Below are 24,630 nucleotides of genomic sequence, written 5' to 3'. Positions count from 1 at the left end.
TGTAAGGAGATCACTGACAATAAGTTGTTCTGGAAGGAAGTAAAGAAAGAGGGGGGGAAGAAAAGCATGGAATTGTGTGAGAAGTTTGGTAGAAAGCTGGGTGCAAGAAAATTAATGACAATAACTTGTTCTGGAAGGAGGGGACAAAAGAGAGGGGGAAGAAGAGTGTGGGATTGTGTGAGTAGAGAGAGGGTATAAAGTTCTTGTAAGCAGCAAGAAAGAAGTGCAAGTTACTTGGAGAAGACTTTGTCAAATGAATAAGGTGACAGGAGAAGCAATAATAATTAGCATGTGTATAGAAGCAGGTAGAGAATGAGAGAAATTGTTAGGGAGATGAAGAAGACAATAGTTGTGATGAAGTATGGCAAAGCTGTAGACACTTATGGAATAACTATGGAGAAGTGATAGCAGACTGGATGATTTGAATTACGTGAATTGGCATGGAAACAAGGAGGCAGGACCTGATGAGTGGATGGAGGCAGTTATTGTATGTTTATATGAAGGGAAAGGCTGCAGGAATGTATAAAAAGGTTACAGAGGGTAGATAAGTTTGCTTAGTGTGTCAGGAAAAGTCTGTGGGAGAGTCTTGACTCAGAGATTGATGGAAGTTATTGATAGAGGTGGGAACAGGAAAGTTTCAAGAAAGAAAAGTGTTGTGGAGCATATGTTTGCAATCACAATTATAATAGAGGCATGCTAAGGTAAACATAAATATTACATGTAGCATTCATCTAGAGAAGGCTTATGACAGAGTGGGTAGAAAAGCATTTTGGGATGTTCTTAAAGTTTGTGATGTAGGAGCACAGGTGTTAGAAGGAATGTGTGTGTGTGTGTGTGTGTGTGTGTGTGTGTGTGTGTGTGTGTGTGTGTGTGTGTGTGTGGAAGGAGAGCTTGGAAAGATTTACTACAGGAACAACAGTGAAAATGTGTAAGGGAGCTGAAACAATTTTCTCTCTCTCTCTCTCTCTCTCTCTCTCTCTCTCTCTCTCTCTCTCTCTCTCTCTCTCTCTCTCTCTCTCTCTCTCTCTCTCTCTCTCTCTCTCTCTCTCTCTCTCTCTCTCTCTCTCTCTCTTTGCTGCAGTGTTGCATCTCTTGGTATCTTTCATGCTAACTGCATGCCTCCCCACCTCTTGTGGTCTCATTGTACAAGGTTTTCTAGTAATCAGTCCACCTGCCAAGTGCATGAGTTAACCAGTATTTTCTTAATCTTCCCTTTCACTGGTAAACTCTGGAACTCTCTGCCAACTTCTGTTTTCCCATTCCTATGACTTCAGTCCTTTCAAGAGGGAGGCCTTATGCCACTTCTTCAATTTTGGAAATCATTTTGGCTCTTTTCTTCAGGAACTGGCACCTTAGTGTGCCTTTTTTTATTTTCTTTATTGCCCTTGGCTCTTACATCAAAGAAAAAAATTCTATATTAGTCTCCCTTTCCCATGGCACACTTTGTGATTGTATGGTATTAGGATTACTAAAAATTGCAGATGGTGGCCCAGACAGAATCCAGTACACCTGCAGAGCAAAGGAAGGAGGACTAATTCAGGTGAAAATGGTCATATTCACCAGGGAGTAGAAAAGGAAAGTATTTCAGGATGTTCATGACTCCAGTAGAGGAGGAGCTCACATGGGCATCACTAAAACTATTGCCAAAACTACAGAGAGATTTTATTGCATAGGCATTAAGAAAGGTGTAGTGAATTGGACAGGTGAGTGTGACTGATGTCAGAGTTCTGAAAAGATGAAAACTGTAGCACCAGTCCTGAATCCTATTAAGAGTGAAGGCCCTTGGCAGATGGTTGATGTAGATTTGATGGGGCCCTAAAAGAAACTCAGTCTGGCAACAAGGACATCCTTACTTTAACAGACTTACACTCCAGATTTATAGAGGCATTTCCACTGCCTTCAAAATGTGCTGATCTGGTATGTGATGTATTGCAGAGTATTTTCCACTGTTCTGGTCCCCCAGAGAAAACCTTAACTGATCAGGGAAAGGAATTCTGTAATACATTAAATGACACTCTTTTCCATTGTTCAAGTGAAGCACCTTGTAACACTTGCTTGCCACCCCCAAACTAATGGCCAGGATGAGAGGACCAACCAGACGCTGAAGGGCTCTTTAACTAAATTGGTAAATGAGAATCAGAATGACTGGGACAAACACTCGGAGGCTGCTCTGTTTGGTATATGAACATCAATGCAAGCTTCAATAAAGTGTTCTCCCTCTTTCTTGAAGTTTGGTAGACAGCCAACACTGTTTGTTGAACAGCACCAAAATTATCTTCATGAAAAAGTTGATATTTTAGAATTCCCAAATTTGAGCCCCTCAGATGAGTCAGTGGAATCAAGAAAGAGTCGCTTGACAGCCATAAAAGAAAAAGTTGGCAGTCATGTTGCTAAAGCACAAGCTGAACAAAAGAAATAATATGAAATGAGGAAAGCTAAAGGACATAAGTCATTTGACTTTAAGATTGGAATGAAAGTTGTAAAGAATAATAAAAAGCAAGGAAGGAAAGGTTCCTGGCTTGAGGAGGACTGGCTTGGGCCTTATGACACACCCAGCATCTTAGATAACTCTGTACAAATCACCACAAATGGAAAACTCCTTCAAAATAAAACTGCATTAATTCACATTAAACTTTATAAATCCCTCAGTAGGTACTGCACAGGAGCATGCACAACTTTGTGGCCAAATGCTGCTGCCATCAGCTGCAGGGAGTGCTTCTGCTGTCTCTGTCTTTCCAGAATCCATGGCATCTGGGGAGGAGCCTGGAGAGGACATTCCCCCAGCCACAGACCATGCTGGTGTGAGGCAGCAGCCTGAGGTGCTCCTTTGTGAAGGGTCACACCATATCACTCCCCTTGATGTGCTCCTTTGTGAAGGGTCACACCATATCACTCCCCTTGATGTGCTCCTTTGTGAAGGGTCACACCATATCACTCCCCTTGATGTGCTCCTTTGTGAAGGGTCACACCATATCACTCCCCTTGATGTGCTCCTTTGTGAAGGGTCACACCATATCACTCCTCTTGATGTGCTCCTTTGTGAAGGGTCGCACCATATCACTCCCCTTGATGTGCTCCTTTGTGAAGGGTCGCACCATATCACTCCCCTTGATGTGCTCCTTTGTGAAGGGTCGCACCATATCACTCCCATGCCTCTCACCACTGTCAGTAAGGAATGCATTTCAGGTATTGTAAAAGTCCCCAGGTATGTAATGTGTATTGCAATTACCTAGGTCTGTGCTGTGCCCTGTAAACACCTTCATCCAACTCTTCTTTGCACTCTCCTATCCTTCTCTGTAACTTAACCTCAAGTTTCTTTTCTAACTGTTCTATTGCTCCAGTGACAGACAGTCACCATTCTTCTCCTAAGTCATGTTCCTCGGGGATCTGTCCTGTCACCCACTCTCTCTGCTGTTCATCAATGATATAACTACTCACCATTCTTCTTCTCTCAGGGATCTGTCCTGTCACCCACTGTTTCTGGTATTCATCAATAATCTTCTAACTGGTCACCATTCTCCTCCTCCCAGGGATCTGTCCTGTCACCCACTCTTTCTGGTATTCATCAATAATTTTCTAACCAAAAATCATTGTTACGTTCACTCCTATGCTGGTGATATCACTCTGCATCTTTCCACATCTTTTTGTAGATGTCCAAGCATTCAGGAATGTAACAATTCACTCAGAGAAGCCACAGAATGCCTGATTTCTGACCTTTCTAAAACCTGTGATTGGGAGAGAGCAAAATTAAGTGTTGTTTAGTGCCTCAAGAATCCAAGTTTTACATCTAACAAATAAACACAACCTTCCAGACAACTATCCCTTCCTCTTCAGTGACCTTCAACTGTCCCCTCTATTACACTGAACATCCTCGGGTCTGTCCTTTACTAGTAACCTAAAATGGAAATTTCACATCTCATCTCTAGCTAAAACAGTTAAGCACTTTGAGTTGTCTTCACCAGTTTTCCTCACCCCCACAGCTGCTAACTCTGTACAGGGGCCTTATCCATCCATGTCAGCCTCGCTGCACAAGACCTTCTTTCTCTCACTTCTATTCTGTCCACCTCTCTAATGCAAGAGTTAACCAGTATTCTCAATCATTCATTCCTTTCTCTGGTAAACTCTGGAACTCCTTGCCTGCTTCTGTATTTCCACCTTCCTATGACTTGAATTCCTTCAAGAGGGAGGTTTCAAGATACTTATCCATCAATTTTTGACTACTGCTTTGACCCTTTTATGGGACTGGCATTTCAGTGGGCATTTTTTTTATTGGATTTTTGTTGCCCTTGGCAACAAAAAATAAATAAATAAATGTATGGTGTATGCCTCACATGTATGGGGGTACTCCACTCGTGTTGCTCAGCTGGTTAGGGTGGAATCAAAAGCATTTCATCTCATCAACTCCTCTGACTGACTGTCTTCAGACTGCCTGCCCCCCCCCCCACCTCTCTCTCTCTCTCTCTCTCTCTCTCTCTCTCTCTCTCTCTCTCTCTCTCTCTCTCTCTCTCTCTCTCTCTCTCTCTCTCTCTCTCTCTCTCTCTCTCTCTCTCTCTCTCTCTCTCTCTCTCTCTCTCTCTCCTGCAGTGTTGCATCTCTTGCTATCTTCTGTAGTTTCTTGCATGGCAGCTGGTCTTCTGATCATCTTAACTGTCTGCCTCTCCTCCTGTTGTGGTCTCGTGGCACAAGGCTTGCTACTATTCTGTCCACCTCCCAGTATTCTCAGTCTTACATTCCTTTAACTGTTAAACTTAAGAACTCCCTGCCTGATCCTGTATTTCCCCCTGCCTGTAACTTCAGTTCTTTCATGAAGAGGGTCTCATGACACTTATCAAATTTTGATTAATTTTTTCTTCATAATCATATTCTATTGAGATTGGCACCTTAATGTAGTCTTCTCTATATAAGTTAGTTGTCTTTGTCTTTCCAGAATCCTCAGCATATGGGGAGAAGCCTGGAGAGGACACTTCCCCAGCCACAGACCATGCTGGTGTGAGGCCGCAGCCTGAGGTGCTCCTTTGTGAAGGGTCACAGCATATCACTCCCCTGCCTCTCACCACTGTTGGGAAGGAATGCATTTCAGGTATTGTAAAAGTCCCTGTGTACAGTCTACAGGCCATCTAGGGAGGAGCCCTGAGGTGGCACTTGTAGATAACTGGATCCTTATTAAGGGGATAAAGATTTTCCAGAAGTGTTAGTGTGATGTGGATCAAGAAAACTTAAAATATTATAAACCTTTCTTTTATTTGTTTGATTATTTTGCTGAGTATTATTTTGTTCATGACTGAGTGGTAAGGAGGGGAGTAATCTCATAGTATCTCGTCTCTATACCTATCTAGTTTGGTCTTAAAAGTGTGGACAGTTACGGCATTGACAATGTCTTCACTGAGTTCATTCCATTTGTTCACATTTCTGTGAGGAAAACTATACTTCTTAATGTCTCTTCTACAGTTAACTTTCTTCAACTTCTTATTGTGTCCCCTTGTACTCTGTGTGTCTAAAGTTATAAAACACATTTTCCATACCATTTACCATTCTATAGGTGTTTATTAAATCTCTCTCTCTCTCTCTCTCTCTCTCTCTCTCTCTCTCTCTCTCTCTCTCTCTCTCTCTCTCTCTCTCTCTCTCTCTCTCTCTCTCTCTCTCTCTCTTATTTTCAAGGGTAGGAATTTCCAACATTCTTAATTTCTCTTCCTAGGTTGACTTGCTCAACTCTGGAACCATCTTAGTGACTACTCTTTGTACTCTTTCTAATTTTATAATATTCCTCCTTGTATGAGGAGACCACACTTCCAGTCTTGGTCTTATCATGGAAATCAACAACTTTTTTATCATTTCTTTATCCAAATGTGAGAATGCCATTCTCATTCTTTTTAACAAATTCATCATCTTTCCAGTAATTTTATCAATGTGTCTGTATGGAGTCAAATTTTCAGTAACTGTTACTCCCAAATCCATTTCTTCTTTTGATTTATGTAACTTCACACCATCCATCTCATAATGATATTGTATTCTTTTCTTACTCTTACCAAACTCCATTACTTTACATTTACTTAAATTGAATTCCATTTGCCAAGATTTACTCCATATGTTTATCTTATTTAAATCATCTTGCAGTACCAGTACCGGTACTGGTACAGGAACAGTGCGATTCCCACCATTGTGCGAGCCATCAATCAGTAGTCCCTTCTAGATTACTTACCTTTAGGATTAATGTTAAGTATTTCCCCACCCCCTATGTACATTTTCAGTTTGTTAACTGCCTAAATAATAAACCGTTTATTATTATTATTATTATTATTATTATTATTATTATTATTATTATTATTATTAGTCATTTACATTTTCTATCCTTCTCATCAGCTTAGCATCATCTGCAAATAAGTCCATATAACTGTCTATTTCTTCATTTATGTCATTCACATACATTACAAACATTATCAGTCCCAACACCGACCCCTGTGGGACACCACTAGTTACTTTCAGCCAAGATGAATTCTGGTCTTGTATTACAGTTCTCATCTCTCTATCATCCAGATAGTCCTCCATCCACTCCAGCAGTCTTCCTCCAATTTTTCCATATTTTTTTTTACCTTCCATAGCAATCTTTGGTGTGGTACTTTTGTCAAACGCTTTCTTCAAGTCTGAGTAGACACCATCCACCCATCTGTCTCTCTCCTGCACAATGTCGACTACTCTTGAATAAAAGGACAGTAAGTTCATGGAGCATGATCTTCCCCTCCTAAATCCAAATTGACAATTTACCAAAACTTTATCTCTTTCCAAGTGTTCCATCTATCTCTCCTTTATTTTTCTTTCACAGTTTTCCTACAACACTAGTCAAGGACACTGGTCTATAATTTATTGGGTCTTCTTTATTTCCTCCTTTGAATATTGGTGTAATATTTGCTCTCTTCCAATCTTTTGGTACTCTTCCCTGTGATAGTGGTGTCACCACTAGACTGAATTTTATAAGCCAGTTGTTCTCTACATTCCTTCAATATCCAGTTTTATGGGACAAGAGGTATGCTGGTGCTATCCCATCTCCATATCTTTTAATATACAGTTTAGCCTTGAATCCATGTATACTTCTTGCATTTACTATTTCCTTATCCAGACTGTTCTATACATCTGTACTTCTTTGTGGGAAACTATATTTTTTTGATGTCTCTTTTACAGGTACTCTTCTTCAGCCTCTTTCCATGTCCTCTAATATCTCACGTATCCTAAACCATCAAGTCACTCTGGTCCACCTCCTCCACTTCCTCCTGTGCTTTGTGTATAGCAGTCAAGTCTCCCCTTTCTCTCCTTTTTTCCAGTATTGGTGGGTGCAACTCTGCCAGTCTCTCTTCGTATGACAAACTACTCTTGGTACCATCTCTCAGGTTTCTCCAACTTCATTACATCCTTTTTCATGTAGAATGAGCACACTACAGCTGCATATTTCAGTCTAGGTCAAATCAGTGATATAATCATCTTCCTGATCATCTTTTCATTGTTATACTCAAAAGATGGCTTTATTCCTCTCAACAAATTATAGGCTTAACAAATTATAGGTTTCTCCTGTAGTTCTGCTAATGTGTTTCTCTGGGATCAAATTTCCACTGACCGTAACACCCAGATCGTTTTCCTCCTCTGCTTTACTCAACCTCTCACCATTCAACACAATTTCCTTTTACTCTTCTCTCACTCTTTCCAAATTCCATTACTTTACATTTCTCTGGATTAAACTCCATTTCCCATCTATGACTCCACTCCAATATCTTGTTCAGATCCTCTTGCAACACTCCACAATCTTCCTCACTCTCAACTCTTTCAGGAACTTGGCATCATCTGCACAGAAGGCTCATGTAGCTATTCACACTCTGTATCATATCATTCATATATGACTGGTGCCAGCACTGAGCTTTTGGGTACTCCACTTTCAGTTTTCCTCTGTGATGACTCCCAATCTTTTACCACGGTTCTCATCTCTCTCTCAGTCAAGAAATTCTCCATCCATCCCAGCAGGCCATCCCTCAGACCATCATCATGCTCCATCTTCCATGGCAGTCTCCTGTGTGGCACTTTATCAAAGGCTTTCTTCAGGTCTAAATATACACAGTCTGCCCACCCATTCCTCTCTTGTATTGTATCCACCACTCTTGAATAAAAACTCATCAGGTTTATAATACATGACCTCTGTCTTCTAAATCCAAATTGTTTTATCATCACTTCATTTTCTAGGTAATGCATTAATTTATCCTTCTTTAATCTTTCAGACATTTTACATACCACACTTGTTAGAGACACTGGTCTGTAGTTCATCGCCTCGTCTTGTTACCACCTTTATAAATTGGAATTATTTTTTACTCTCTTTCATTTAAGCAGGACTCTACTTTCATTTAAGGAACTCTCAGTAATACTGTGCACCACCCATGTCACCTGCTGATTGCATTCTTTCAGTATCCATCCCTACACTTTTTTGGGTCCAGGGGCCTTTCTAACATTTAGTCCCTCACACTGTTTCCACATGTCTTCCTCAGTCACCTGGATTTTCCCTGGACCCATTTTTTCACTCATCTCACTTTGCCCCACAAATATCCTCTCATTGTGAACGCTAAATGAAAACTCTTATTCATCATCTCTGCCATGTCAGCCAGATCCTCACACATTTGACCATTCACCTTCTTTGTTTTTCATTTTGCTCCTCACACACCTGAAGAATAGTTTTGGTTCCTCTTTACATTTGTCCATAACATCGTTCTCATAACTTGTCCTTTCTTCTGTAATAACCCTTACACAGTCATTTCTTGTAGTGGTGTAGTTTTGCCACATCTTTGCATTTTTCACCTCCATCTATTCCATGCCTTCTTCCTCTCCTCCCTCACTACTTCACATATTCTTTTATAGCAGTCTTTGTGTTTTTATTTTCTTCTTATTGTGTTTATATCTTTCATATCAATCTTCAGTGTGGTACTTTGTCAAATGCATCCTTCAACTTTAACTTCACATCTTCTGTTATACCAGTCTTTGTTATATCTTATCTTTGTGTTTCCTTTTGGTACACATCTTTTCACTCTTTCTTATATATACCTAGTGACTAATGCTTCCTACTTCTGCACATCTTTTGCTGTAATAAAGGCACTCCAGTCCATCTTACCAAAGTATCTCATCATTTATTTGAAGTTAGTTTTACCATAGCTAAATATTTCATCCTTATAATTTTCCCATCTACTTTCCTCTTCTTTTTCTTTGATATGAAACCTTACCATCACACAATCACTTTTTCCTACAGGATGATTGTAGTTCATGTGTTCAACAATGTCCACTTCTCTTAATAATACCAAATTTAGTCTTTGTAGTGCCTCTCCTCCTCTGTGTGTAGTGTTTTCCTTGGTCTGGCTGGCTTTCTGGCTTTCTGGTTGGCTGGCTGGCTAACTAACTGACTGGTTGGATGCCTGGCTGACCGGCTGGCTGGTTGGTTTTCTTGCTGACTAGCTGACTGGCTGGCTATCTGGCTGACTAGTCCACTGTGGGCTGGCTGGCTGGTTGGCTGGGTGACTCCTCAAGGGTGGCTGTCCCATCTCTCAAGTGGCCACATTTTGCAGGTGTCCCCAATCCCTCCCGCCCTGAGTGAACACACCCCCAGACAAAACCTCTAAGGGGGCCAAGGGGAAGGGAGCAGCCCAGGCCCCTTGCAATGCTGAGAGAGGTATGTCACTTCACTACCAAGAAGGAAAGTTTCAGCTTCATTTTGCATGTTGTTTGTGTTGCTTTATGAAGTTTTTTTTTTTTTTTTTTTTTTTTTTTTTTTATACAGTTGGTTCAGATATCCTACATGTCAATTGTTTTTGCTTTATTTATCAGTGTGTTCCTATTTTATATCTCTAGTTTTACATTGTCGTAGTTGACAGTGAGCAGTTGTGTTACATCTGCATTGTTTTACTTTTTTTTGTCAGCAAGCCTCTTCATCTGATACAGTTCCTGCCAGTTTGAACTGATTTTGACTCTGCAAGGGAAGTATCCAGAACTCTTCATTACTTTGAATATGAGGAGGACAGTTTCAACTTCATCTTTATCTCTTTTGCTTTATCTTTCATTCAACAGTGAATCCTTATGCAGGGGAACTTCAGTTTTTTAACTTAATTTGTTCGTAAATGTCGTTCCAAATCCAAAATGTTTGAAAACCGATACTATTTTCCCCACAGGAGTCATTCTAAAATAGATTAATCCATTCTCAGACTTGCATCCACCATGTCTTAGTGGGTAATGACCAACACTCCCGCTGCTAAGATGGCTGCTCCACAGCATCTCCAGCTTAGAATTTTTTTATTCAGAAAAGCTGTATTGAATGAACTTAGTGATACAGAACTCATCAAAAGATATTGTTTAGACCATGCTGGCTTTCTCTTTGTCACCCATGAAGTGAGGGAAGCCTTACAGAGACAGAGAGGAGCAACCCACTCGCTGCCAAAAATGAAGGTGATCATAACACTTAGACATCTTGCTGCTGGGAAAAGCTACTGGAAAAATGCAGTTGTGCAGTAGTGATAGCATTGTGGCTCATCGGGAGAGCCACAGGAGGCTTGGGATTACTCCTGAGCCCCGAACCTTGTTTGTTTACATTGAGGTTCTTCAGTAGGATCATATTTAACTTATTTCAAAGATTGAATTACTGTCTTACCCTCTGTGTCTCTCCTCCAAAGGAAATATTTATAGAAACTATAAATTAGTAATAAATGGCAGCTTTTGTTACGTGTTGTAGTATTTGAAATCGAGTAACTTTGTTTGAAAACCAAATTATGGTACAGTAATCAAAGCAATTAGGAGTTAAAATTTTTGTTCAAAAACAGAGTTGTTCGGAGAGGGAGACATTCAGTAACTGAGGTTCCACTGTATACATTTCTTGGATTCATTTTATCACTGAGAAGGAAGTGTACATAATGACCTCATGTCTTCCACAAGTGGTGCACTGTGTCGTGTGGTAATGCAGCAGCCAGCTGTGGACCTCATGAGTGTTATCACCCCAGAGGTACTCATGGGGCATCACAGTGCATATTTACAGTGTAAGAGCACAGAGACCTGTGGTCATAACACGCTGCTATATTCATCCCAGGCTTTGCCAGATTCTTGATAGATGACTGTGTGTGCCAGAAAAAAGCTGAAACAATGTTGCTTATCTTAGCTCTTATTATACATCATCCATTTGAGAGAGGCACAAAGTGAGTGTCCCAGCAACATAATACATATTCCTTGTAACTAAAGGAATCTATACACAAGAATGAGATTACCTCATCTACCACTGACATGTTGGGATTGAAGGGTAAAATGAAGTGTGAGGTGGTATCAAAGCCCCAAGACTAGTTCCATAGTACACCAACAGGTGGCTGTACAAGGATGCATGTCTGATGGGACTGGACAGTGACAGTTATCAAGCAGTCTGCCAATTGGTGTCTTTCTGTGAACTTTGTGAGCCATATCACATGAGTTTTGTGGCCTCATGCTGAACTTCATATTTCATCATGAACTGCAAACAAGAGCAGAGTTAACACCAAATTGTGTGTCAAATTCAGCAGAGACCTTTGACATGATTTAGCACATGTGTGGCAAGGAAGCAGTGAGTTATGTGAGGTGCGTCAAGTGCCATGTATTCTTCAGGAGCAACAGAATATTTCTGGAAGATGACAAGAGGTCAGGATGATATTCCGTGAGCCCAGCCACTGAAAACATGGAAACGGTTGAGTGACGTGCAAGGGAATTGTTGGAGATCAGCGAAGGGAGTTGGTGTCAGGGTTGGTGCATCATACAGAACAGCTGAGGCAATCCCCATGTTTGATTTGAATATGACCACATAGCTGAAAAATGTGTGCCCAGGCTTCTGATCTCCAAACAGAAGGTGTGCCAGATGACCCAACCTTCACATTGAGGGTCTCCACTGGGGACAAGACCTGGATCCACACTTCATTTGTAACTTCTTCCTAAAGATAAAAGAAGCTGTGGATGAAAAGGATGCCATCTTGACACCATGAAATGAGAAAGGATGGATCTAAGTTTGAAAAGTCAGACTTAAAAGGGAGATAGGAAGGAATTGGTTTTCAGATGGAGTGGTAGGTGAATGGAATGGACTCAGTAATCAGGTTGTTGGTGTTGGTTCTTTAGGAGTTTTAAAAGATTTATGGATGGGGATGGTAGATGGAAATAGGTAGGTATATTTTGTGCAGGAACTGCCACGGGTAAGCCTTATGACTTCTGGCAGCCTTTCTGATTTCCATATGTTGTTATCCTGTGTTCCATGGAAGAGGTTGAGCCTGAGTCACAGAAGGTGCTTAACATGCTTTGAGAACAAGACTTACTAAACACATGTGAGCAGTGACAGCGGGACTGGGACCACTTTATTGGTGGTCAAGGTGACTGTTTTGAAGGAGTGATGTCCAAACTTAATACATGGATAAGTCTTGTAACATTTTGATATCAGTCATCTTGTATTCTAAATCTAGCAGTTAGTATTGCAGTGCCATACACTGTACATGTTCCTCCACACTCATCTCTTTTCCTGCACAGAGTAGTGATGTGTGAAGTAGGATGGTGGTTTTGAGAGAATAGTTCCGGACATCATCTGTTCTGCTGTAATAATCTGAAATACAGTAAGGTGGTGTGGACAAATGGTAACAATGAAAGTGAATGAGTTTGTAAATGTTTATGGTTTCTCCAAATATTGGTGCCACAAATTCCAGTGAATTTCATGTGAAATAAATTATTGGTATGTGGACTAATAAACTGCTTTTTATGAGGAGTTCCACAAAGACCAAGATTTGGAATGTGATCTTTGGAGGAAGTTGTCTGATCATTTTTACTACTCTGGGCAAGTTTGTATGAATGAAATGAAGGAATGCTAGAGGGAGGCAGCCAGTGAGGTGGATACTTGCTCTCAGTGGGTGAGTACTGGGGAGAGGTGACAGGGAAGGCTCTCACCACACTATTTTACAACAGAACAAGTGGAGATGAATAGGCAAGATGCAAGCACGAAGGCACAGTTTCAGAGAACAATACGAGGGACCCATCAGGTCCATAAGCCTTCTGAGGGCAGCAAGGTTATGGAAAGCATCACTGCGAAGGATCTTAATGGGTAGCATGAAGTAGTTGGAGGGTAGAGGAGAGGGAGGAACAAGCCCTGGATCTTAATGGGTAGCCTGAAGTAATTGCTGCTGTTGCTCTTTTGGCCAATCAAAGTGTTTCCCACCTCTGGTCTCATCTCGAGTACCAGCTCACTCCTTCCTGATTTCAGTGCTGCCAATGCCCATCTTCACTACCCACGACACAGTGCTACCAATGTCATCCCCCCTTCGTAAAGTAGTTTTAGGAACATGAGCACGTTGAAGTTGTTAACTTTCAAAATCAAATGTAGTTATTTCAATTAAAACAGTACTTTTCATTAGTGAAGAGACAGGATAAACATTGAATTTAAATTTTTTGAAGATGTTTCTAAGTTTTCTAAGATCAAGATAAAAGTAAAGGCTTGGATTTTTCTTTTTTTTTACTTAAAATATCAATATTGTTATCACTACTATCAGAATTTTGAATTTATAGATTTATTGGTTATCAAATATCGGCGATAAATTTATCACCAGTTACTGAGTTATCAGTTATCACTGATAACATTATCATCATTGATTTATTATTTATTGTGATAAATTTTTTATCATTGCCAGCTATGCAATTGAGTGATTGCTTTATAGGGTTTACCTCTGTTTCTTTATAGCAGATATTTAGTACTGTACCTTCACTTGATGATATGGATAATGCAAACTTGGAAAGTCAGTAAACAAGTAATGTAATGAAGGTTGGGAACCAATGGTTTAGGACAAAAGAAAGAGTGAGGATTGTATGTTTCCATAGCACATACTATCACCTTTGTTATGCGCTCAGCACACAGAGATGGGTACCCTATGACACAGAAACAGTAGTCATTCCAAGGCAAATCAGCATAATACCTACTTGGCTCCAGTAGGGGCAAAATGACAAAGGCACCTCCACTTTGGGGAATCCTGGGGACGGATTGGAAGGATAGGACAAGATGCAGATACAAGGTTGCGATTGGAGGAGCCCAATGGAGATGATAGGATGATAGCATAAGGAGAAGGGTTAGAGGTGAGAAAAAGGTCAAGAATGTTGGGCATATCTCCAAGACAATCAAGAATACAAGTAGAGTGTTGTACCAGTTGCTCTAGGTCATGGAGGATAGCAGAGTTAAAAGCTAGTTCACCAGGATGGTCAGTGAAGGGAGAGGAAAGGCAAAATTAGTAATGAACATTGAAGTCTCCAAGAATGGAGATCTCTACAAAAGGGAAGAGATTCAGAACGTGCTCACTTTAGAAGTTAAGTAGTCAAAGAATTTTTATAGGAAGAGGAGTTACTTGTAGGTGAGAGGTATACAGCACAGATAAATCTTGTTTTAGAGTGACTGTAGTCATAGCCAGACGGCAAAAAATCCAGAAGATTCAAGAGTGTGGGTACAAGAGCAAGTTAAGTTGTTGTACACATAGTTGCAACATCTAGCTTTGGACAGAAAATGATAGAGAAAGTAGGGGGGAACAAAGAAGGGGGTACTGTCAGTTGCCTCAGACACCTGTGTTTTGGGGAGGAAAAGATGAAGTTTAGTAGAGAGGTTGTGTTCTACAGATTGAAAAGAAGATGTAAGGCCACAAATGTTGCAGAAGTTATTGAAGAAAAAGTTGAGGGTGGTGTCAAGACACTCACCAGAAGAGCAGTCTGATCTGGGGACATTTGTCCTGGGGACTCCGAGGCTGGTGTAGGAGTTGCCATGATAATTTTGAATTTTGAGTGAAGGGTGTGCATGTATTAGGTGCAAGTAGAGTTGTGTGAAAGAACAGAATTTTTAAAAGGCAGGTTGTGAAATGTTCAGTGAGGTCGCAGCTGGCTGTTCCATCTCTTTTGTCTTTCCTTTTTAGAACAGCTTTGTGGTGTGAAGGGATAGAGTAAAGATAAAAAGATTTGCCCATCTGTATAATAGGCCAAAAATCTGACACAGGATGGCCTAAACAAAGCTCCACACACTCATGCACACATCATTCACACTCTTAACCCTGTTGGTCTCTGGAAAAAAGACCAGAGTAAAAAAGATAAATGAATGAAAAGCAATAGTTGTTAGTGCGGTGATGGTCAGAAGTCAAGCTTCCTGTGCCTTGACATTTCCTTCAGTCTGGAGTTTTCTGATCTGCTCACAGTCTCCTCACAAAGTCTGGGAATAGATTGGTCCTTAGACTTGAGACTACAGGAAAACACACAATCAGGAAAGTGAGTGCAAGAGTACACTCGGCTAATGACCTCAACTGTACAAAGATGACCAGTGTGCAGGACTCTCTTGTCATGACACAGCCTCTGCTCACACTGGCTGCCTGTGGGACTGCTGCCTCATTTACAAAGACCCACTGTATTTGATTTTTGACCTCTTGTTTTGTTATTTATTTATTTGTTCATTTATTTGTTTGGATTTTAATGCATTTATTTATCTTTATTATTATTGTTATTATCATTATTGTTGTTGTTGTTGTTGTTATTTATTTTATTTTATTTATTTCATTTACTGGGTTTGTTAGTGTGTCTGTTGCTAGTAGTTCCTTTTATGGTTATTTGATTGATTTTCTTCTCCTGACCTCTGCTTTTCCTTATTATTTCATGGTTCCATTTAGATTTGCAGTTATAGGAGTATTATTTGTAACAATAATGGTGATAATAAAAAATAGTTATGATAGAGAGTCCCAATTAATGACCATAACAAGCTCTCTGATATAAATATTTCTTGCCATTAATAAAAAAAATAAAGTGTGCATTATTTTTTGTTTGTTATTCATAATTGCATTGAAACTAGGACACAAAGAATGTACACCAGCATGCACACAAATGCTCAGTGAGTGAGTGAGTGAGTGAGTGAGTGAGTGAGTCAGTCAGTCAGTCAGTGTTTGATGCAGGAGTACCAAAGTGAAATATCAGCAAAATAAGTCATGTACAATAATACACAGTGCACAATAGATAATACATGCTACATAATGAGATGATACATAACACTAAATACATATAAAAATACATAATACAAAAGACAATACATAAACACTACATAATCAAATTTTTTTTTTTTTTATGTAGGAAGGACACTGGCCAAGGGCAACAAAAATAAGTGACACAGTGCATATCTACCTTCAGCCCAAACAAAACAACAACACTACCAGTACAAGATACCTAATTAAATAAAGGATACCTAATTAACACACTGGCTCCAATAGAGGGTACCAAATTAACACACCTGGTCTAAGTCAAAGCCTTACCACACCTGTACTGTCCTCAGGTGCAGCCAGCAAGGAGGCAAGTGGCTCATCTGTCAGTTCTAACCATGAGGAGCTGGTGTGCGCCTACCACGCCCACAGCCACACCAATGGAGGGCCAACGACACCCAAGTCTGGCCAGTGTGGGTGGGAGTGCAGCTGAGGGTGGTGGTGTGATGAGTGTGGAGGCTTAAGGCTTATAGGTGATGTAAGAGATTAACTAAGATGTGGCTGGTGCAAAACAGTGTTGAGGTGGTAGGTGGTGTGGCTGGGTGGTGTTGCCAGGGTGGGAGGGGAGGGGTGATGCTGTGGCAGGGAGTGATGGCATGGTAATGGAGTGCTGTGATGGAGTGTTAAGCAAAAGTGCACTCATGTTTATTTATTGACTAAAGGTGATGCTGGGAGTGTGGGAGGAGGACCCCTTAGGGAACAGTAAGAGAGAGAGAGAGAGAGATGTAAAATAATTTGTCATTTCCTGTGATTTCTTGTGATTTATGACTGCAAAATTTACAGCTAAGAATTATTAAAAAAGGAAAATCATGAATCTTGAGAAATGCATTGAAAAGGAAAAAAATAAAGATTACAGTTCATTGCAGTGCAGAAGTTTTGATGTACAAATATTTCTGAACATTCAACAATTCTCTTCACATATTTTCTTAATATTTTAATGTGATGACATATGACCCTTGCTGTGGTGCCTTGAAAGCAATTAGTCAATTCATTCATTCATAAATTGCAACCCATCTTTTTATACTGTGCCACTTTTCACTATATAGAGGACAGACAGCCATCACCACCACACATCTGGTCCTTTCCCTTGCAGGTGTGGTGACAAGTAGTGAGGTCACCACTGAATCTGACACACCTGCTGAGCCTGACCTGGTGTCTTTCTGTGCTGCCCTGGGCAACAACTGAGCCCTGCGAGTCCCTGCCCTCTTCAAGCCAGGTCAGTCATGGTCAGGGGAAGCTCATATATTTCAGAACAGTGCAGGGAGACCTGCAAAATGTACCTGACTCTCTATATACCAGACAGGCAATCCTCATAGGGTGGCCCAGGCAAAGCACTACACTCTCATACACACATCATTCATACTCTTAGTTCCGTCACCTCCTGGTGGTTAGGAATCATCTTGTGGACCACTCTGCTACACCCCAGGAACTTGGGCATAGCACATCAGGTCATATACTCAGAAAATAAAGTGAAAATACTTGCTCCTGACAAGCTTACAAAACCAATAGTGCACTTGTGAACTCCTCCTAAACTAAGGAGATAAAACACTGTTATATTAGTTGCCTAAGATTGAAAAGTAGATAGACTAAAGCACTCACTGTTTTGTGCTGCTTAGTGCCAGTTAGTGTGGAGTTAACACTTGGAGATTGAGAAAAGTACAAGGGGAAGAGACAGTTCACATAGCCTGGTCTGAGTGTACCATTGCTTGAGGCAGGTGTCAGGCTGGCATGTATATGGATGGACAGGAGAGACAAAGCAGCAGAAATATGGCTAGATTTAAAAACAGTGAGGAATAAAGTTGTTTTCAAATTGAGTGGTAATTGAATGATAACGAGATTGTTAGTGTCAAGTAAATAGTGAGTTTTAAAAGATTACACAAATTTATGGACCAGGGTGATTGATCAAAATAGGTAGGCATGTTTTATACAGGGACTGACTGCCTCATGTAGGGCTGATGGCTTCTTGCAGCTTTTGTTGTTTTTATGTTCTTGTGTTCTTATAAGGGAATAAAGTCTTAATGAGTAATGATAGAAGAAAAAGACAAGGTTAGTCATCATGACCAATAATCTGGCATTGGCACTGGTGGCTCTTGGTTTGCATAAGTTGTTTTACATTAATTAGTTTAATGTGACTTAAAATATAATAAATTCAGCCCTTTCACTGCAATAAGCAACAATTTGCATCACTAAGAAATATGTATGAAATCTTTATAAGCATGTGCAAAAAAAAGAAGAGCATGAAAAAAGAATAGATTTTGCAATTCTTAGTGTAGTGTAGTGTAGTGTTTGGAGTAGATCAGGAACAGACATGCTGGAGTGCTGAGTGACTGAGGAAAGGTTTGCCAGACAACAGGGAAAGGGTTCATTGAATTTATGTGATCTTTTCACTTTAACACGACCTGTCGCTGTGCTTACATAAATATTAAGGAAATTTGTTTCCACTTTTTTCTTCATTTTTATTGTTTCAGCTTTTACATTTAAGGTTGGGATTAATAAACAAAGATAAACTGTATGAATTAGTATTATTCAATTATAGGTTAGGTTAGGTAAGGTTATCGCAGTGAAAGGGTTAAAAGAAATCCATCCATCCATACATCGCTCGTTTGCGACAACGTCGTCATAACTCAAAAATAGCAATTTTTCACGAGAGCCATTTTAAAGAATGAAAACACTCTCAGTATTGTGAATAGTCCCAAAAGACCATAGCTGGAACATTTTTTGAAACATCAAATAGTCCTTTAAAGTTTATAGAAATTGAAATAATTATATCTTCACTAATCAAATCTTTATTTAAACTTTTATAATGCTTTTTTTTAATATGACGTTCTTCATAAAAAAATAGTAGACCTCTCATGTACTATTTTGTTTTGTGCCATTATTGAAAGGAAAATAATCACCAATATGTTACTTAATTATGTATTGTTCATTGCTTATGACTTTGACAAGATTGATGATAATACATTTTCTTATTATGAAAATGATAGATACTTCCTAATAAATGAAAGATATTGACTGTAACACAAAAAGATATTAAAAAAAAACATTGTTATGAACATAATAGATTCCTCCTAATTATAATTTTTTTTCAAATATATATATATATATATATATATATATATATATATATATATATATATATATATATATATATATATATATATATATCCTCATGAACATAATAGATTCTTCCTAATTATCATTTTTTTCAAATAAAAAATCCTTGAACCTAATAGATTCTTCCTAATTATAATTTCTTTCAAATATGCCTAAGGAATTAGACAACTCAAAAATGTTCAAATAAATGAAAGATGGACTGTATGATAAAAAAAACATTATAAAATAAACATCTATTTAATATTCCATTCAAATAATATGTACCTAATGAATTAGCATACAACAAAAATTAATATCGTAATAGGCATACTAAATTTGTATTTTAACTCATTTCATTAAGATTGATTTCATTTACAGGTCTTCATAAAATTTATGATGGCATCGTGGAATCAGATTTTTATTACAAAGGTCCATCAAGTCTTTTTTCTTGTTAGCAGGCAATGTAAGTTTGCTGGAGTAACATGGCAATAAGTCATTAATGGAGGTGGCTTTATTTGAGTTTTTCAAAATTTTAAGCTCCTTATAGTCTGAACCATAGGAATGTTTACAAAAAACTGACAGTGGTGACTGCTTTTCAAATTTCATTACTTTAACATCAGAGAGTTGAAGAGTCTTGCAATTGATAGGTCCCATTTCAGTAGCTAGAGACTTGATGTTCAAGAAATCTTTGTAACAAAGCTCTTTTACTACGAAAGGCTGTCCTTTCTTTCTGGCAGTTCGAATTGCCGTTACGTAAGTTTCCGGCACATAAATGGGTCCACTTTTTAAAATGCTCTTTACTTCTCTTTCAATTAGGGAATGGGCAGAGTCACCCTCATTTTGGGTATGCCCTTTTATTAGAAACTTGTGTGTTATTGAAGTTATATTTGGTAAGTTGTTTACTGCATAAAGGTAAAGTGCCATCATGAACTTATTTTTCTGTTGGCCAGAACAGTTATCTGAGTAAAAAATTATGTCAGTTTCTCCTGCCTCACACAAGGTTTTAATGTAATCGAGAACACAGGTCCCAATTTCATTAACCCCACGTTGGCCATTAGTTTCATTCCAGACATAGCAATTACATGAGTTTGTTTTAGCATTGTAAATAGTAAAATTTAAAACATTCAGCTTTGACTTGTAATAAAAAACTGAAATGTCCCCTTTTGGTATCTGCATTACAGCCTGAAGGTCATAAACAGCAACAACTGCTTCACTCTCAGTTTTATCTTTATGTTCTTCATTCTCTGCATTATGATAAGATGAACAAACATCGCATTGGTCCTTTTTAGGAACAAAAAAAGAAATATTATACTCTGTGGTAAAAATGCGATAAAACAGAGTGTAATTGGCATAAGGTACCTTTTGTTGTTTGGACTTCTCAACATAATCGCGGTGAATTTCTGCAATTGTTTTAGAGCCACATATGAATGTCCTACTTGATGTAGCTCTCGTATAGTGACTCTCTATCTGAGGGATAGACTCAATATGTGCCTTGACGCCTTTCCTAATTTCAGGATCAACAGTTACTTGATTACCATGTTGGCCTCTCTTATCAGGTTCCATAAGAACATTAGCAACTCTGCTTTGCTTTACTAAAGCTGTTCTTATTGGCCGGTCATTGATATCAAGTGTGTTCTTGAAAAAAAGTTTGCAAACACGAATTTCATTCTGACCAACCATGAAGTGAAAGGAACTGTTATTGTTCCTAGGTTGACGGTTGCCTCCCTCACGAACATACCTGTATTTAGGTCTAACAGTTTTAATGCAGTTTGAAATGAACTGCCACTGTTGAGCAATGTCTCCTAATGCCCAATAAGAGTCAAAGAGTTTTTGCCTTTCTTCTTCATTTATCTGTTCTGAACATTTAATTCGACATTTATTTCCACATGGCAGTATCATTTTCCTTTCTGGTCTTATTTTCTTATTTTTGCTTATATAAGCCTTTCCAGAGTTCCTTAATTTTTTCACTTTATGTTTCTTCCATTGACTCAGGTGCTGTTTACGTTTACGTCCCTTTTGCAGACTAACTAGTACAGGAATTTTATCAACTGCGTCCTTCTCTTCAAGGTTAAAACTCTCTTCTTCCTCTTTGCTTGGGATATAGTCCTTATCTTTCACGGAATCATCTGTGTCAATATCTTCAGTTTCTGAGTCACTGCTAGAAGATGATTCACTGCTAGAAGACGAGTCACTACTAGAGGACGAGTCACTACTAGAAGAAGACTTCCTGTTATTTGAAGCAGAGCTTGCACCCGTAATGTTTGCTGATGGCAGCAGATGGTCATCATTGATTTGAGGGTCAACAGCAAGTTCACATCCTACAAAGTACAAAGAAATGGGTCTAAAATGTGATTTTTGTTTTTTGTGTTAAAAACGCTCTATGGTATGTAAGACAGCATGTGTCATTTTTTTTTTAGTTTGGGGGGGAACTAAATTCCTCAGATGGGGGTCCAAATTTTTAACAATGAGAACCAAAAAATCTGAAAATTTTACTTTATTTTGCATTTTTTAAAAGTTGAATCTTTAAACTTCAAAGCCTTACTCCTCCAAAAGTTTTGATTGTTAAAATAGTTTTCATCAAAATTGGCTCATTAATAAAAAAAAATAGGCTTACCTCCCACCTTAAAGCAAATTATATAGAAATATAATCAAGGTTATGATAGTATACGAGTATACCTGTACTATTTTCCTCAGGGTTTTCTTCACTGTTTTCCTTAGCCTTTAATGCTAATTTTAGCATAAGTTTTCCTCTACATGACATGGTACCTATTTAATCTGAAAAAAATATGATATTTATGAATACAATGTTTTGTTGCAACAATGTCACCAATGTAAATAATACACTAACTTTTTTAAGTTTTTCGCAAGATTTTCAAATAACAATGACATAATTTAAGTTAAACAAAAATGTGCTGCTGTAATACGAGGTAATGTTTGTAACAATACTGTCATAACTCAAATACAACACCTATTATTCACAAGGTTTTTTTCCAATAATGACACATTTTGAATTACGACGTAAAACATAGATCTGTTTGTTTTTACCAATAATGACACATTTTGAATAATGACGTAAAATATAGAGCTCTATGTTCGCAGACAAAACGTATTACATCAAAATAACACATTATTGCATGAAACATAATTCATAAGTTCAGTACTTACATTTTGTACTAACATAGTTCTAAATCAAAATATGACACTCTAAATGACAGCATGAGTGTAGTTACCCCAACGATGGTCACAGCACAACTGACATGTAACGGTCTTCACGCAAAGAAGTTGGTACATATTATGTTATGTCGTTATGACATTTAGCGCCTCTAGCGGTCAATTTTTTAACTACAATTATGACACTTTTGCCAAAAAATCTGCGTTTCAAGATGAATATGTCTATATGGATAACTCGAAAATCCATTTTTTTTTAGTTATGACGTTGTTGTCGCAAACGAGCGACATATGTTCCCTTATTTACCCATATGTTTGCACCCCAAGCTGACTAACCACTGCCCTGCCCACCAGACGGGGACTACCAGACTGTGGCTGACATGGTGGGTGGCGGTCGCTCCAGGACAGAGTCAACCACCAGTCACGAGGAAAGTTTGGACGAGGCCAGAAGTGCGTCATCCCACCACAGGTCACGGGGACAGGAACTGTTGGCCAGGCAGGGTCACCGTCCCTCCCACGGCGACCCGGATTATAGCTACGCTCACCCTGTGAAGAAGCAGTGCCTTCCCCCACCCCTCCACTGTCCTCCACTGACAGCAACAGGTGTATGAGTTAGTGATAGTGAGGTCACTGACAGACAGACTCGCCAAATTGTTCATTAGTAAAAGTTCCGTGGCCACTAAGGTCTAAAGCACTGTTCAGGGGGTGCTGTGAACTTATCATTAAACCCAGCTGTGACCTCACTGAACGTTTCCCTTTGTGTCTCACAACACAAGGGGGCAGTCACAGCCTGCCCTCTAAAGACAACTCTCTTCCTCCACACAAAACTACAAGCACCTAATAACACACACACCCTTCACTCAAAAAATTTTAAAATCATGGCGACTCCTACACCAGCCTCGGAGTCCCCATCTGGGGAGGGGACCATAAATGTCCCCAGGTCGGACTGCCTTTCCGTCGACGACCCTAAGTGTCTTGACACCCCCCTCAACTTTTTCTTCATTAACTTCTGCAACATTCGCGGTCTAAGATCTAATTTTCAATCTGTAGAACACCACCTCTCCTCTTCTAAACCTCATCTTCTTTTCCTCACTGAAACTCAGGTGTCTGAGGCAACTGACAGTAGCCCCTTTTCTGTTCCCTCCTACTTTCTCTATCCTCATTTTCGATCCAAAGCTGGATGCTGCGTTTATGTGCGCAATGACTTAACCTGCTCTCGTGCCCACGCTCTTGAATCTTCCGAGTTTTCCACCATCTGGCTACGACTACAGAGTCATTCTCATACTAAATTTATCTGTGCTGTATACCTCTCTCCTAACTCCTCTGACTATAAGAAATTCTTTGACTACTTAACTTCCAAAGTGGAGCACATTCTGACCCTCTTCCCTTTTGCAGAGATCTCCATTCTTGGAGACTTCAATGTTCACCACCAGCTTTGGCTTTCCTCTCCCTTCACTGACCATCCTGGTGAACTAGCCTACAACTTTGCTATCCTCCATGACCTAGAGCAATTGGTGCAACACCCTACTCGTATTCCTGACCGTCTTCGAGATACGCCCAACATCCTTGACCTTTTCCTGACCTCTAATCCTTCTGCTTATGCTGTCACCCTTTCTTCTCCGTTGGGCTCCTCCGATCACAATCTCATATCTTTATCTTGTCCTATCACTCCAATCCCTCCTCAGGATCCCCCTAAGCGAAGGTGCCTCTGGCGTTTTGCCTCTGCTAGTTGGGGGGACCTGAGGCGCTATTTTGCTGATTTTCCTTGGAATGACTACTGCTTCCGTGTCAGAGACCCGTCTTTGTGTGCTGAGCGCATAACAGAGGTGATAGTGTCTGGCATGGAGGCGTACATTCCTCACTCTTTTTCTCGTCCTAAACCTTCTAAACCTTGGTTTAACACAGCTTGTTCTCGTGCTATACATGATAGAGAGGTGGCCCACAAAAGGTACTTAAGCCTTCCTTCACCAGAATCTCATGCACTTTATATTTCTGCCCGGAACCATGCCAAGTCTGTTCTCCAACTAGCCAAAAACTCCTTCATTAACAGAAAATGTCAAAAACTTTCAAGATCTAACTCCCCTCGTGATTTCTGGCATCTAGCCAAAAATATCTCCAATAACTTTGCTTCTTCTTCTTTCCCTCCTCTACTTCAACCAGATGGCACCACTGCTATCACATCTATTTCTAAAGCTGAACTCTTTGCTCAAACCTTTGCTAAAAACTCTACCTTGGACGATTCTGGGCTTGTTCCTCCCTCTCCTCCACCCTCTGACTACTTCATGCCTCGTATTAAAATTCTTCGTAATGATGTTTTCCA

General features: G+C 39.5%; 1 protein-coding gene across 1 annotated transcript; it reads left to right on the top strand.

Annotated features, from left to right (window-relative positions):
- The first annotated feature begins 1,447 nt into the window (after positions 1-1,447).
- On the top strand, positions 1,448-24,620 carry LOC135089509 (uncharacterized). Its single transcript, XM_063985087.1, has 6 exons — positions 1,448-3,186; positions 4,928-5,080; positions 9,588-9,691; positions 16,343-16,462; positions 17,143-17,265; positions 22,665-24,620. Exons 1-3 carry the CDS (start codon positions 2,688-2,690, stop codon positions 9,614-9,616), a joined length of 681 nt encoding a protein of 226 aa, XP_063841157.1. The 5' UTR covers positions 1,448-2,687; the 3' UTR covers positions 9,617-9,691; positions 16,343-16,462; positions 17,143-17,265; positions 22,665-24,620.
- The last annotated feature ends 10 nt before the right edge of the window (positions 24,621-24,630 follow it).

The sequence above is a fragment of the Scylla paramamosain genome, chromosome 33, assembly GCF_035594125.1.
Source record: "Scylla paramamosain isolate STU-SP2022 chromosome 33, ASM3559412v1, whole genome shotgun sequence".
Classification (NCBI taxonomy): domain Eukaryota; kingdom Metazoa; phylum Arthropoda; class Malacostraca; order Decapoda; family Portunidae; genus Scylla; species Scylla paramamosain.
This window is presented reverse-complemented; position numbering and strand designations above follow the sequence as displayed.

Coding starts and splice junctions, on each gene's coding strand:
- LOC135089509 (XM_063985087.1), top strand. CDS start 2,688: ATGCTGCTGCCATCAGCTGCAGGGAGTGCTTCTGCTGTCTCTGTCTTT. Junction 3,187..4,927: donor CAGTAAGGAATGCATTTCAG/GTATTGTAAAAG, acceptor TTGTCTTTCCAG/AATCCTCAGCATATGGGGAG. Junction 5,081..9,587: donor TGGGAAGGAATGCATTTCAG/GTATTGTAAAAG, acceptor CACATTTTGCAG/GTGTCCCCAATCCCTCCCGC.